Source organism: Haliotis cracherodii, unplaced genomic scaffold (genome assembly GCF_022045235.1).
Source record: "Haliotis cracherodii isolate W230 unplaced genomic scaffold, xgHalCrac1.p SCAF_14, whole genome shotgun sequence".
NCBI classification, from domain to species: Eukaryota; Metazoa; Mollusca; class Gastropoda; order Lepetellida; family Haliotidae; genus Haliotis; species Haliotis cracherodii.
In genome coordinates this window covers 1,544,250-1,559,321 of record NW_027266269.1, presented here as the reverse complement: position 1 = coordinate 1,559,321, position 15,072 = coordinate 1,544,250, and the positions used below count along the sequence as shown (strand labels likewise).

The following is a 15,072-nucleotide window of genomic DNA, read 5'->3' as shown; positions in this document are numbered from 1 at the left end:
TTACAAACAAAACCAGCCTCAACATACTGACTTTGTCTCAGAGAAGCTCTAAAGGCTCAGAGGCAGAGCCTCAGTCTCTGATGATGAATCGAATCTATTTTTTTTAAACTCATGTTTACAAACTCCACCATATACGATTGAGATGTAATCCAGTTTAGAGCGCTCTACAGTTGGAGGAGGGTTTTCTGATCCCCTCCCCGCTTTGAATCGGAAACGACTTTCAATTGAGCAAGTGTCTTCAAGCATTTATTTTTTAAGTAATTAATGTGTGGCAGAAAGGTTTATTTTTTGTTTCACCTTTTTCTTTCTTTTTTGATAGCTTTGACGTCATGAGGAAAGAAACTTACCTGATGTCCATATGTCATCGAGAAGGGATTCTAAACATGGGTCTGGTAAACACTTCAGGAGTTGCTAATTAGTTGATAATATCAGTGTCTTTATAGTATGTTTCTTGTAAACATATTGCACCAGGTTTGAAATCTTGAATTAAGAGTTGTAAGTCATTATAATTGTTATTAAGTCCTCTACAGTTCCATTGTTTTATATATGATGCTTGAGCCATGGTGGCTCAAATGGTAATCTCTCATGTGAACATGAGCACTAAAGCGGTTGAGGAGAAATAATCTCCGAGGATGAGAGGGTATTGGGTGTTTGATGGACATTTAATTTTTATTTCACCCTTTTCTTTCTTTTTTTAATAACTTTTCTTCAGTATTTGCTGGTTCGACATGAATTGTCTCAGTAGCAGCCTGAAAGGAAGAATATGTCGATTTTCGGAATGATTGTCAGCGTGACGGACGAAGCTACGACAGGTTGATCAGACTTGACCCATGTCAACTCAGTCCGACACAGAACAGATAAAGAGGTTTTGGCAGATTTGGCTACAACAGATGAAGAATCTAGAGTAAAAATAAGCTGCCTGGCGACGGCAAAGCTGATGTTTCGTTCTTGTTTAGTTTAAGAATTTTGATTTCTGTTTGATAAACAAGGCAGAACTTGGAAGTGGCCATGTGTTGCCCATCACAGTTTGAACATTTCAAATCTTGAGGACAATCTGCACTTTCATGGTTGTCACCACAACGATGACAAACCATGGGATGTGCACAGGTTTTCGAAACCATGTCCACTTTTTTTACATCATAGATCAGATCATCAGAGTGTATTGGGGACATACATCTTCAATCCGATGTTGACATAACCAGCTTTAATTGAATTGGGAACAGGTAAACTGTCAAAAGTAAATAAATATGTGTTCGTTTGAACAGTAGTTTATTTATCATCCTTTCTAATAAAACGTTTGACAGTCTGAACTTGATTTTTGTCCCGGCACATTCCACCTGAAGAGCTCCACTGCGCAAACGTGTCACATTTTAACCTCCCCACAATGGCCATGAACAGATGTGGATATACCAATTTGATTGGTTCGTGATCTGTAATTTCGATCACAAGGAATCAGCATGTGTATTAGCCTTATCAAACGAACTTGTATCCAAATGTTTTCGTTTAGAAACAGAATGATTGTTAGCCTTGGTGAAACATGGAGGGGGATTTTGGGGGGTGGGGGATTGGAGGAGAAAGGTATATGTGAGACTGCATGTGGCATAGAGACCTGGGTGTCTGCTGCGGGTGGATCAAAGGTATATGTTGTACATTGGACATATAGACCTGGGTGTGAGGGATGGGTAATAAGTAAGTTCCGCAGCGTGAGACAAAGAGATGTAATTTACGCACATTATCAATGTTAAGGGTTTGGATCGAGATTAGTTAAATCAAACAAGAAATCTAATATTTTTCAATAGTAATAATACTCTCAACACAAGACTATTGTGGCAACATACTTGGCATGTAACACAATACCCTGATGAAGCTACTTGCCTTAGTTGCTGCTGTGGTGCCACATGTACGCACAGGAATTTTCTGTCAGAGCATTCCTGTGTTGGCTTTTTGTCAAACACTTCGGGCTAAGCTCGATGTTGATCAAGCACCAAGTCAGTCTTCCCGTAACTGCGACGAGCTGCACATATCTCTGCATGATGGAACTAACAAGAGTTGTATTCATCAGTCTTGTGTTCTTGTGTGGTGTCAGAGACGCACATGCTGATACCAATTTGACCGACTTGACTGGACAAGTGAGAGTCCTGACCGCAAGTATTCAAGCATGGAAAGGAAGAGTTGTTAATACCAAAACTGATATGAAAAAACACTTTAATATGTGGGAATCATCACTGAAAAATCAACTGACTAACACGTTCATTCCTGCCCTGATAAAGCCTCTAGTGGAACAAGCGATTACTGGCATCCTGAAAGAGTATAGCATTAGGAATATTATGAGCGGACGTGTTCTTGATGTAGTTAACAACATGAAAGTCAGTGTACAATACACAAAGACACAACTTCAGGCAGTAACACAACAGTTTAGACGTGTTGAAAGGGAAAGAGACAGTTACAAAGAAAGTCTTTTAAAATTACGTAGCGAGGTGAATACAGACATCCACAGTTTACAGCTGCAGCTGAATGAGACGAAAGCTGGTCTTCGTGATGCAAAGATGGTGAACACTGTTCTTATGGAGGATCTAATGACACTAAATACAAGCTGTGTGAGGAGAGAAGAGATAAAAGCACGCACCCATGATGACAAATCATACAGGGAAGGCTTGCAGGAAATGCAGCAAAAGTTAAAAACTGACATTCAGAGTTTAAACATTCAACTAAATCAGACCATTGATGACCAACATGATTCAAATCAAGTAATCACAGGTCTTACAGAGGACATTGTGACACTGAATACAAGCTGTGTGATGAGAGAAGATATTAAAGAGGTCGATGTTACTGACAGGTCGCTGACTACATCGTCGTTGTCGCAGGTGTCATTCACAACATCGCCCCCTTCGTTTCCTGGTGCTGCAGGAGGTGAGACTTTTAGCAGTGATTTCTCTCTTAACGAATTTCAAACAATATATATATATATACTGCATACCCTTCTATAAGTGATAAAATACACGTCACTTACATAGTTTAGTATACATATCATACAATTATGTACACAGTAATACTGCCACATTATTTCATTCCAAATATAATCTCAAACGGAATGGCATAGATAAACCTACATACATATGCCCTTATCTGAGCCATACTAGCATTACCTGCGTTGTGATATACTCTTAATTACAAACAACACACATGAACATGAATGATATTTTTTAGTTTCTCATGGCACAAACATAACATGTACCATGATATTGAATATTAAACATGGCTAACAAAATGGCGGACAAGATGGGGACACAAATCCTTAATGTGTTGCCTTTATCATAAACAAATATTATAGCATTTTCACATCAAATCAGAAAACATGAATGGTGTTCTTATAATCAATACTGTACTTATACTAATGACTTAAACTACATTCATACACTCAAATCACACAATTATAACCTACACTGAACTAATGTTTACAATATACATGCTATACTAAAACAAATATTATATCCTACATATTGTTTATAACTTCATATTAAAACTAGAGAGACATGCTGCTGTGAAAAGTCGTGTCTGACACAGTATCTGTCTCATGCAGTGACTGCCTGGTGCAGCTATACATGGTGGACTGACTTACAAAGTGCTTGTGTCAGCATAGAAGATAAAACTGACCAAGCGGACAGCAAGAATATCTTGCCCTCTAAAGGCAGGACAAAAGATTACCCCGGACCCTCACCATAACACAATAGAACTGGCCAGAACAAGGGCAGCTTGGGCCAATCAGGCTGGGAACTGGTACCGTAGATAATCCAAAAAAACACTACAACAACACTGTATAAAACCAATCCGATATATATTTATATATATATATTTACATACAATATTACTAAGAAAGAAATACACTGACACACACACACATACACATACACGCACACACACGCTCGCGTACACACACAGAGAGACACACACGCGAGCACACACACATATATGTTTTCATACTGTTTCATACGAAAAAAGGTCATGATTAGTTCGTTGGAAATATTTCATCGTGTCAATGTTGCAAACAAGGTAGCACGTTCAGATAGCTTCATCTCCCCGAGCCATGATCGTCCACAAGTCAATTTATTAAAGTCTAGTTTCAACCTCGATGCATTTTTGATCTTGACCAAGGGCGCCCTGTGCGGGATCGATCCTTAACTGTTTGCGTCTGCAGAACACATGGAACATATTGGCTAAACACTGACTTCCGCCAGTTTCAAGAATGACAATAACTCTTAGGCGTTCATTACATTGTAGACCGCCCCTGTGGTCTAGTGGTAGAGCGTCCGCCCGGTGAGCGGAAGGTCCGGGGTTTGATCCCCGGCCGTGTCATACCAAAAGACGTTAAAATATGTTACTTGTTGTTACCCTATATGACGCTCGGCATTAAGGGGTTAAAACAAGGAATGATCGGCTCGGAGTCATTATACTGTGTCTGTGTGGGGTATTCATGTTAAACTGCGGCATGGTATATCAGTGGGCTAGCATTATAAATCGGTCTCGTACAAGCAGACACACACACACACACACACACACACACACACGTGCATGCACGTCGCTATTTAAGTGCAATAATCTTGGACGCGACGTTAAACCCAATTTCACCTCACCTCATTGTAGACGACGCATTCCTACTCTGATCATAAATATTGCAGTGCAGCAAGCGTAGAGAGCTTACCAGCTCACGTGCACGGAGGAATGTTTGTGTGCGAGGTTTCGTGTAAGTTGAGGCGTTAGGGTTTCGTTCCGAAACTGTTTAGCGTCTGTCTCTGGCAGTCTTTTTTTCAAAGCAGATCGTCCTTCTGATCATAATATCAATGTGCCAAGATCCTATTTCCTTTGGAGAGTTTTCAAAGACGGGACACCCAATACCCGGGTACATAGGTTAACGTCGGTATAAATACTCCCACCAATATTCATTACAACATAGAAAAGAGTGCATGACTCAGGTAAAAACTAGAGAAGGTGCGCGTCTCTTAAATAAGTTTTTAGTAACACGACATTTATACGGGGTGAAAATATACAGGAGCGTTCTAATCCTGCTTCATTTATACGCAAACTCTATACTAGGCTAACTATACTACTCAAAAATAGTTAGGGAACACTGATATGTTTGCACTTAAAATAAAAAAAAAACAGAAGACGAAGACATGTGTAGTAAATTCAATAATAATCGAGTATACAGTAAGAAAGATTCATGAACAATCCATTACATTTCATAACGTGAGTGTGAGTGAGTTGGATTTAACGCCGCCTTTAACAGTATTCCAGTTACAACACGGCGTGTCAGCTTAAAGTGGGAGGAAAGCCCGAAGTGATGCAGGTCTCAGACGTTTACCACTTCGGTGAAACCCACGAGCACGGGTATGGTGCTGACAAACCTAGAAACATAATCGGGGCGAACCGGGATTCGAACCCACAATCATAGGTTTCTGGCTTGCCCAAGGGACGCAACTTTGCACAGCGAATCTCGGCGCCTTAGACGACTGGGCCTCCCGTGTCATGAACAACCCACTACATTTCATAACGTGAATAAGCGTTGATGTCAATAATGTCACTTAGGTCAAAATTTGAAATCCAGGCAAAGAGAGAAAAGTCAGTAACGAGTGTGTCCGCCCCTAGCAGCCACACATGCAACACAACGACGCCTCATGGATGTCACTAATGTCTGTAGTGTGTTCTGTGGGATAGCATGCCACTCCAAACTCAGCCATTGAGGAAGCTGGCGCAGATCTTGAGGTGGAGGGTGACTCTCTCTAACACGTCTCGTTAACAGATCCCATACGCGTTCAATGGGTGCCATATCAGGAGAATATGCTGCCCATTCCATGCGAGTAACATTGTTTTGTCCCAGAAAGTCAGTGACTATGCGTGCACTATGAGGTCTAGCGTTGTCATCCTGGAAAACCCCCTGCGGGCCTATTCGATGAAAACAAGGAATCACCATTGGTCTCAGAATCTCATCCCTGTAGCGAACAGCATTCAAATTCCCGTTGATGACGGACAGATTGGTTCTGTGATGAAATGAGAAGGCGGCCCACACCATGACACTACCACCACCAAACGATTGTGCTCACGGACGTTGACGTCAGCAAAACGATCCCCACGCCGTCTGTAGACAAGAACTCAACCGTCATTATGCTTCAATGAGAACCGAGATTCGTCAGAAAAAAGAACTGCTGACGACTGTTGTCTTGTCCACTGTCGGTGTTGCCGTGCCCATGCGTCTCTGGCTGCTCTTTGACGCGGAAGAAGAAGCCCTCAGCTGCCTTCGAAGATTGTTTTCTGTGACTGTACTTGACCCCAAAACTGTACACCGACAGACGCTTCACATGTACTTAACCCCAACACTGTACACCGACAGACGCTTCACATGTCCTTGACCCTAACAGTGTACACCGACAGACGCTTCACATCATCGGCATCCACGACTTCGTCAGCCCACAACCCCCCTTACCCCATTTACATGGTCATTCCAATGATTTAAATAAATGTGGATTCAGAATAAGGATAATGATTTTGAGAGCAAACTTGCCACAGTTCTGAGTCCCGTTTCAAAACAATTGTTTGCCTGATAAGTCGGAAGAAGAATGTTTGCAGTACAGCACTGTCTCTAGGTTTCTAACGCTCTACAGAAATATAGATTCTGATCATGGATACAGGAGTTATAGCTGTTATATCACAGACGCCGAAGGCTCCTGCGCAGAATAACTACACACGATGAAACATTGCCACCTTTCTGGGTTACATTTCAAAATAACTCGTCTTCCTGATTGAATTGCCAGAACCGCATTGTAAAGGGGTTTCTAACGCTCTGTAGACATAAATCAATATTCTGTTAACTGGTATATAGCAGGTATAGATACCGTTCCGTACACCTGTATAGCTGGCTTACCCACTAAGAGGCAAATCAGAATAATATTGACTCTTTTTGGAGAGTCCAGTTGAATAGCATTTAGTCCCGTAAATATAGTTATCTTATTTATACAAAGGGACAGAGAGACAAAAACAAAAAAAAACTTTTCCAATTCACTCCCGTCTCCGACAACTTTTCAAATTGATGAATAGGCACGGCTGACCGAGTCGTTTTAGGCGTCGCAGTTCGCCGTGCAGAGATCGCCGAATTGCACCCAGCACCATGCCATACTTCGGGTGTTCCTCCCACATCAAGCTGACACACTGTGGTGTTAAAAGCGGTGCGAAATAATAGTCATTCAGGATATCCTTGTTGAAGATCCTTTAATCGATAAATTATATAGATCATATTTCCAAATAATGTTTTGAGGATGTTTATATGCTTAATACTACATCAAACTTCAAATAACCAACGAGTCTTTAACCCACAGATTTAGCTCCTACTTCATGGACTTAAGCATGCACATGTGTTATTGCTTTGACTGAGTTAAATACCTGGGCGCATTCATCTACACTCAAATTTCATGTTAAGAAAGGATTTTGAATATAAGCAATACGAAATGTAACAGCGACAAGGCAGCACTTCATCACTATGTCAGCGGCCGAAATGATTTATACATGCAGCATTCAAAATGAGACTGGAGACTATATGATATTATTCTAAATCTGTTCAGTCCAGTGTCGGTTGCGTTTTTTCGCCCGTACTTTTCGCAACGTTGTTCTGCATCGTAGAATGGCAGAAATACATCCCCACTACAGACGGGGCCAAATTTGTCAGCGTCATTATTTGTACACTCAGGTTTATTCTTCGAAATCGGAAAATATTATGTGAAACAAATGTATTTTGCAGGGCACAACGTCGTTTTTAAGGTTGGCGAAGAAATGCAGAATGTATAAGTGCAAATGTTCATTATTATATGACTAACTTAGAACGGACGTTAAATGCGAAAACAATTTGGCGCATGTCACACGGGCAATCGGCATTTCAATCTTATCACTTTATAGAGCCACGTGTTTATTCCGTTCTTTACACAACCAAACACCATATCAAACATATGGTAGTGACGGCGACATTTTCCGGCTCAGGTAGTAAGCTGCTCTGTGATGGATGTACTGACGCCATCGCTCGGAATGCTGAATTATGACAGTGTTGCAAAGAGTTTTCCTGACACTGAATTACCACTGTGTTGCACACGCGCGTAGTGAAGTAGACCTGTTGCTCTTTTACATTCATTGTATATCATCCTGAAAATGTCATCACTGAAATATTAATCTGTACCATGTCGTATATCGACGTGTGTAATACTGTATAGCCCGAAACATCAAACGATGTAAAATTCATCAGTTTCAGAATCTAGTTAAGAGAGTGTTTATATTGGGGAGGGTGGGGAATAAAACATCAAGCATAGTCACTTGGAACAACAAATAATTTACGATAGGTCCCAGCACTCTACATTTAATAGCCTGTTATCATTAATTGGCAAAGGAAATATGGACACAGAGAAACCATCAAGACAGTTGTCGATTTGACGATGTAACAATTGTGTAAAATGTCCATTATCCACAGACGTTGAAATGCACAAGAAATAGTTTTTCCTCTAGAATTACACTGGTGGGTGTCATATCCTGGTCAAAATATATATAACGATGTGCACTGATTCTCAATGACAACAAAAACCTGAGTATAATTTAAATACTCAGGAATAACTTAGAAGGGAATGAAAATTAGAAAACAATGTTCAGTATTTGACCTGTATGTACCATGTTGGTTTGCTATTCACAAAATTGATACTCAAATGTAGATATAACGCACCAACTTGCGGGGCCAACTCATTGTCATAACAATTCTACCCAAAGTTAAGGCACTCAGACTAAAATACTAATCATTTAATAATTGGGAATTATGAGTAGGAAGCGGATGTAATATCCTCATGGCTTCATCGGATGTTCCAATATAATAAATGCTCATATTCTGTTTCAGTTTATTTTAGATTTGGTCTTTCTTCTGTGTACAGCGATATACACTAACGTGTTTAGTCCTCGAGTCCATATAGTGGTAACATATACATCACTTAAAGTGGCATAATGTTTACTAGCCTAGTCGTTATGATATTTGAACTATTGGGATGTTGCGCAAGGACTATAGGACGAGTGCCTATTTCTGTTGCTGGAGTAGTAATGTGATGTTCCATACAAAATAACAATCTATTCAGTTCCTGCAACATTTCAACCAAGAGAAGAGATATATCTCAGCAGTTAGCACAGAGGCAGTGTGCAGTTTAGGATGTTTCAGGATTTTTTTGTTCCTATAGACATGCGGGGTAGATTAAACGCAATCTGAATCTAATAAATTTAACTAATGTCCATGATTTGTCAGTCACCATGCTACGGCATATCAATAATACTTCTACTACAGCAAATGTATAAAACAATCAGGATCATCAGTGAATAAGTTTGAAAGTCACACATATGTTGAAAGGCAAAAACTTCTCTGAGGCCAGTAGTTGTAATGTTTATCTGCAATGTATAGTTTTCTGAACAGCATATATGGGGGTGGTGGGTAGCCAAGAGGTCAAAGCATTCACTCTTCACGCCGAAAACCCGGGATCGATTCCCCTACATGGGTACAATGTGCGACGCCCATGTCTTGTGTTCCCCGCCCAGATATTGCAGGAATATTGCTAAGATTCTTTTAAAGAAAAACTCAACCAACCCAACTGAACAGCACATTTTGTGTTTCAGCCTCGAGCGACCCGAGTCGGGACCGGAGTCAGAGAGAAAGGGCTGAACAGATGACGACAGTGACGACCCATGGTAGGTTGGAGAACTCAGCAGGTGGTAGATAGTGTCACTGTCTAACTTTGTACGAGATGATGTAACAAATATAAGCATGTAACAAATATAAGCCTGAAAGTTCACTCCACAAACGTTGATATGAACAGTCTCTACAATAACAAGCTGATAAATGTAAGTTATCATATAATGGCTAGGTTTCTTAGTAGGATAAAGCCAAAGGATAAAAACGACACCCGTTGGGGTCATATGCGGAGAGAGATGCAAATATCAAAGGTCAAGTAGGGACTACTTTCACTGTTAATAAACAAACATGGCGTCGCCCTCGTCATGCGGCGATCGAGTCATAATTAACCATCGGGAATCTGGCTAAACTACAGGGATAATTGCTATCATTATCAAAAGAACAGTCTAATATACTGAAAATCAGTGTCTAACTGTGACGTAGCTAAGGCATTTTATAAGTTTTGGCAACTTTGGAGATATAAATTTCGAAACAATTTTGAGAGGGCACGAGGCCTAGCCATGCAGGATCAGTAGCCCTATCTGTGCCTGTAGACCTCAGCGACTTGAAACCTCCTCCACAAATTAAAATAGTTGGATTTGGCCGAAATATGCTTGAATTGTTACCTTGCTTCGTTTTGTTGTTGTGTGTACATATGACAACCCTTCTTAACGTTATGACAGGACAGACCGACTATCAACAACGTCTGACCGTGGCCATGACGTCTCATAGACTAGGGTTAGAGTAGCTTCCCTTTGACAAAGGGAAGGACAGGACGATGGATTGCCGCGAAAGGCAATTAAAAACAATTGCTGTTTTGCGTATATGTTGCTTCGCCACTGTATAAGTAACAGATTTCAGTTTGAACTATATTGGCTACTGTCACTGTCCGACTGACACATCACTGACCCTGTAACGTAATAAATATTAATGCGCGCATTCCAGTAAAACTCACAATGTTTCAGTAATGTTTGTGAGAGAGAGAGAGCGATTTTGAAGCACAGAATTAAAGAATGACATTATATGATAAAGAGGTTATCATGTTTGTGTGTTTGGGGATGGTAAATATCCTGTATTAGGAATAAACACTATGTATTTAGCTCGCCAAGTCTCGCTAAATACAATGTTTATTCCTAATGCAGGATATTTACCATCCACAAACACATTCGCGTGATAACCTCTATCTATCATTATCCTGATAATTTGAAACAAGTTAATTGTCTTGCCAGTACCAACATAAGTCCCAATACAACAAGCGTGTACAAACGCGCGGCTCAGATGAACAGCAATCTCAATGTTTGTGTTGTATATTTATGATAGTCGTTTGAGTGATTTGTTAGTCGCTAGACTACCTTATATTTTTAGTAATGTTTTATCTCTACTAAGATTAGCGTATTTAAAATTGTATTAGATCTAGGTCTAATCAGTAAAAAATTCAAATACATAAAATTTGTTAAATGGCCATATCGTGTATGTATAATCCTTGTGTGGTTTGTATTGTTTTCTGAACAACATGTTCTGTGTTTCAGCCTCGAGTGATCCGAGTCGGACCGAGGGGACACCAGTGACGACCACAAGGACCACTGGGGACAACTCAGCAGGTAGAAAGCCCATACTTTAATCCCTCCAACAATTAACAAGCTGGGGTATAAAACCGTGAGGGTTCTGACTTGCTTCTTGCATGTCATCGTATACCAGTTGTGTCGATCGGTGCTCATGTTGTCAACCACTGGACTGTCTGTCTTTATCCGACTCCGCCATCTTATTGCTGGACTACTGCAAACAAACAGACTGACATACTCCAATGTCATGTCTTATTAGATCTATATAATATTTCCAAACAGCAACGTTACTGACAGTATCATCTTATAAAGCTCAGTTCATCAAACGTTAACACTCTCCAGCCATACACATAATAATGTTACAACAACTGGATGTGACAGAAAGATTTTAAACATTGACGACGTAATCCTTGATTACATGAACCAGCTGATCCTTGTATTGTCAGCCATGGTGGAAGTGGTTGATGACATACCGTGTCACGTGTCACCACGTTGAGGTGTGAACCATGTAGATGTGTGACGAAGATGTCTGGAAGTGTACAGAGTTTACTTTGTGTTACAGCGACTCCATCACCAGCAGACTGCAGGGACCTCTATGTCGCAAGCAGGAGGGGGAACCTGGAGGAGGTGAAGCGGCTCCTGTCGCGGGGCATCGACGTCAACTGTAGGCGGGGAAAGTGGAGCTGGACACCGGTGATGCCGGCAGCACGGTGGGGACACAGCGACGTGGTGGAGCTCCTGGTGAGTAAAGGGGCCGATGTGTCACTGGTGGACAAGGACGGTGACAACATTCTTCGCCTCGCCTGTATGGGAGGGCACTTGGAGATGGTGGAGTATGTGCTGTCTCTGAACGTGGTGGACATCAACAGTAGAGGAGGGGGGAGCCAGACCCCGGTGATGACGGCAGCAGAGTGGCGACACAGAGACGTGGTGGAGCTGCTTGTGAGTAAAGGGGCCGATGTGTCACTGGTGGACGTGAACGGTGACAACATCCTTCACTGGGCCTGTAGGGCAGGACACTTGGCGACGGTGAAGTTTGTGCTGTCACTGAACGTGGTGGACATCAACAGTAGAGGATGGGGGAGCAGGACACCGGTGATGAGGGCAGCACTGAGGCGACACAGTGACGTAGTGGAGCTCCTGGTGAGTAAAGGGGCCGATGTGTCACTGGTGGACGAGGACGGTGACAACACCCTTCACCTCGCCTGTTATAGAGGACACATGGAGACGGTGAAGTTTGTGCTGTCACTGAACGTGGTGGACATCGACGCCAGGAACAACTCAGGGCGGACAGCGGCCGACGTGGCGAGACGCAGGGGACATACGCCAGTGTTGGATCTGCTCGTGTCCCGCGGCGCTCAGTGACGTCTGTGTCGTGTTTGTGTAGACGGTGGAGGAGGACGCTGACAGTGACGTGGTGTGCCGTTAACGTCGTCGTGTGTAAATATGTCTTCATTTACGTGAAACTGTTTGTTGTTTTTGGAGATGAATAAAACTTGTAAACACTTTTTTAAGATATTTTGTCATTTGTTGTGTTTGAAACTTCGCATGATCAGGTAAAAAAATTGTTAACTGAGTGTAAATAGAGATGATGTGTGAATTGTATGTAAGCATCGCACCTCGTGAAATGTTCATGCATGTCGTTATAAATGTATGTGTTAGTTTTACGCCATAAGTTTGTAATTAATCGTGAAACATAAAAAAAAATGTTTGTTTACATCTCTCTGCACTCGGTGACCCCAGACCGAGCCGAGGTTCGCCCAGCTGACGTGGCGCCAAATGAACAATGACAGTGACGTCACATTATCGATGACGTCACGGCATTCCGGCTTAGGTCTAAACACCAAAGCTGCCGACTGTTTTCTCTGCTAAATACGATATCGGTAATTCACAGGGCGGCACAATGCTGGCTTCAGGACATATGCAAGTACAGCACAGGCCTCATCTGGGCGATATAGTTTAACAGAGGTAAAATATACATCTGTTTCTATGGAGATGTATTGCATATTATTGCTGTTGAAATTTAAAAAGAAATATTTCTGATTGGCGAGATATATATTTTCTCTCTCCCATTTTAATCAAGCTACTTCCCAGCTCGTGACACCTTCTTTACACACTCGTCTTACGACTGACCAGATTCCCAGATGAATTCAGAGCTATAGATAGGGTTTTGGTTATTTGTTGTTGTTTTTTACCCAGGGGCAGGATGCCAGAGGGATATATATGTCTCTCCTCTTCAAACCTCACTTTGAAGTCGAATAACATTCAAAATACATCAGACACGCAGATACAATTCACAGTTTTGTATACTGTCAACTTTCCGCCATATTAAATAGTGTTTACAAAATCACATTTCACGTGTACCGGTAATGGGACGCCTGTAACATTACGCGTATTTCAAACTCAGCTGCGATACAAACATCCTTGAATTCCTCATACATTTTAGAATCAAATGACACATGGTCTCCGTCACCAATACAAAGTGCCTAGATAAAATCTTGCAAAAAAAGTTAGGTGTGAAAACGAACGCTGTGCTGAAATAAAAACTGCACTTTTTTTAAATATAAACAAAGCAAAATACAGATTTTACAGTGTTGCATTTCCCCCTATTTTGAGCTATCCATTTGTCTATTCGTTCAGAATATGCATGGGAAGAGAATCATAGGAAGAATTAGGGAATAAATAAACTATACATTGCTATGATTTGATATTTTCAACAGAAATTGTCAAAGTTACCGTCCTATGTGACGCCATGACTGACGCAAAATCATACACAACGACAACGGTATTTATCGGAATTTCTTATTTTTTCCGTTGGTTTCAATCAAAATATAACAACAAATAACAGTACACAGATTGTCAGAATGTTTCTGATTACTTACAGGTCACATGTATGTATATACGATCCGTAAATCCACGAAAGCCACCTCGTACAATCCCGCGTACTGTTGACGGTGAACACGTCATTTTGTAAAAGTCAGTCACCGGTAGTGATGTCATAAGTCAACATTGTTATACATATTTGGTAATTTCTTAAGGTGAAGGTCCTTGAATGAAAGCACACACGATCATTGTATCCTGTTGTTTACAGTTTCAAGTGTGATGTAGATTTTGCATATCTCTTATAAATATTTTCACACAATTAATTTCACTTTGGATATTTGACAGTGTTCAATATGATATCATACGTAAATATAGGCCACAACATGTATGAATGAACCTTTGATAATCTCGTGTTTGTTTGAACATTGTTTACATAAGAAATTGATAAGTTTATAGTGTCGTATATACGATATGTCTTTCCTTTGGACAAGTGTTACAAGGTGAAATGTATATGTAACTGCAACATGAACGTATTTTTCGGGAGTGTAATAGTCAATATTATAAGTTCATATAAACATTTTCCATGAATAGCCGTTTCATTTTATTTTAAAACTAAAACTGAATATATTACTTTAACGAAATGGATAATATTTTTCGTTAATATATACGCACACATTCTCAGGAGAATTGTCTTGGTCTTGGAATTGTTTTTTAGGTCCTTTGATATGCATAACAGTGGTATCTAACAATTCACGGGTACGCGTTGTCACATTAATTAACGAATAATTTCTCTCGTTTTGCATTATATATTCAAAAGGTTCATCTTTTTCTTAATATTGTGCTCAAAGGACATTAAACTGTTTACATTATTTCTCCGAGAATTGTAAAAAGTAATTAGAGGAGCTATATATTTTAATCAAAATACCAGTGTCGTCTTTCTCCGACGTTGTCAAA

At 40.7% G+C, this 15,072-nt stretch overlaps 1 protein-coding gene across 1 annotated transcript; it reads left to right on the top strand.

Moving 5' to 3' along the window:
- Positions 1-1,898: 1,898 nt before the first annotated feature.
- LOC139460959 (uncharacterized) lies at positions 1,899-12,754 on the top strand. The gene is made up of 4 exons (XM_071242432.1): positions 1,899-2,910; positions 9,679-9,750; positions 11,263-11,334; positions 11,858-12,754. Exons 1-4 carry the CDS (start codon positions 1,899-1,901, stop codon positions 12,658-12,660), a joined length of 1,959 nt encoding a protein of 652 aa, XP_071098533.1. The 3' UTR covers positions 12,661-12,754.
- The last annotated feature ends 2,318 nt before the right edge of the window (positions 12,755-15,072 follow it).

What these genes read in the sequence shown, in the direction of transcription:
- LOC139460959 (XM_071242432.1), top strand. Translation starts at nt 1,899, where the DNA reads ATGTACGCACAGGAATTTTCTGTCAGAGCATTCCTGTGTTGGCTTTTT. An exon ending in GTTTCCTGGTGCTGCAGGAG is followed by an intron (nt 2,911 to 9,678) that starts GTGAGACTTTTA and finishes TTTGTGTTTCAG; the next exon opens with CCTCGAGCGACCCGAGTCGG. An exon ending in CACTGGGGACAACTCAGCAG is followed by an intron (nt 11,335 to 11,857) that starts GTAGAAAGCCCA and finishes TTTGTGTTACAG; the next exon opens with CGACTCCATCACCAGCAGAC.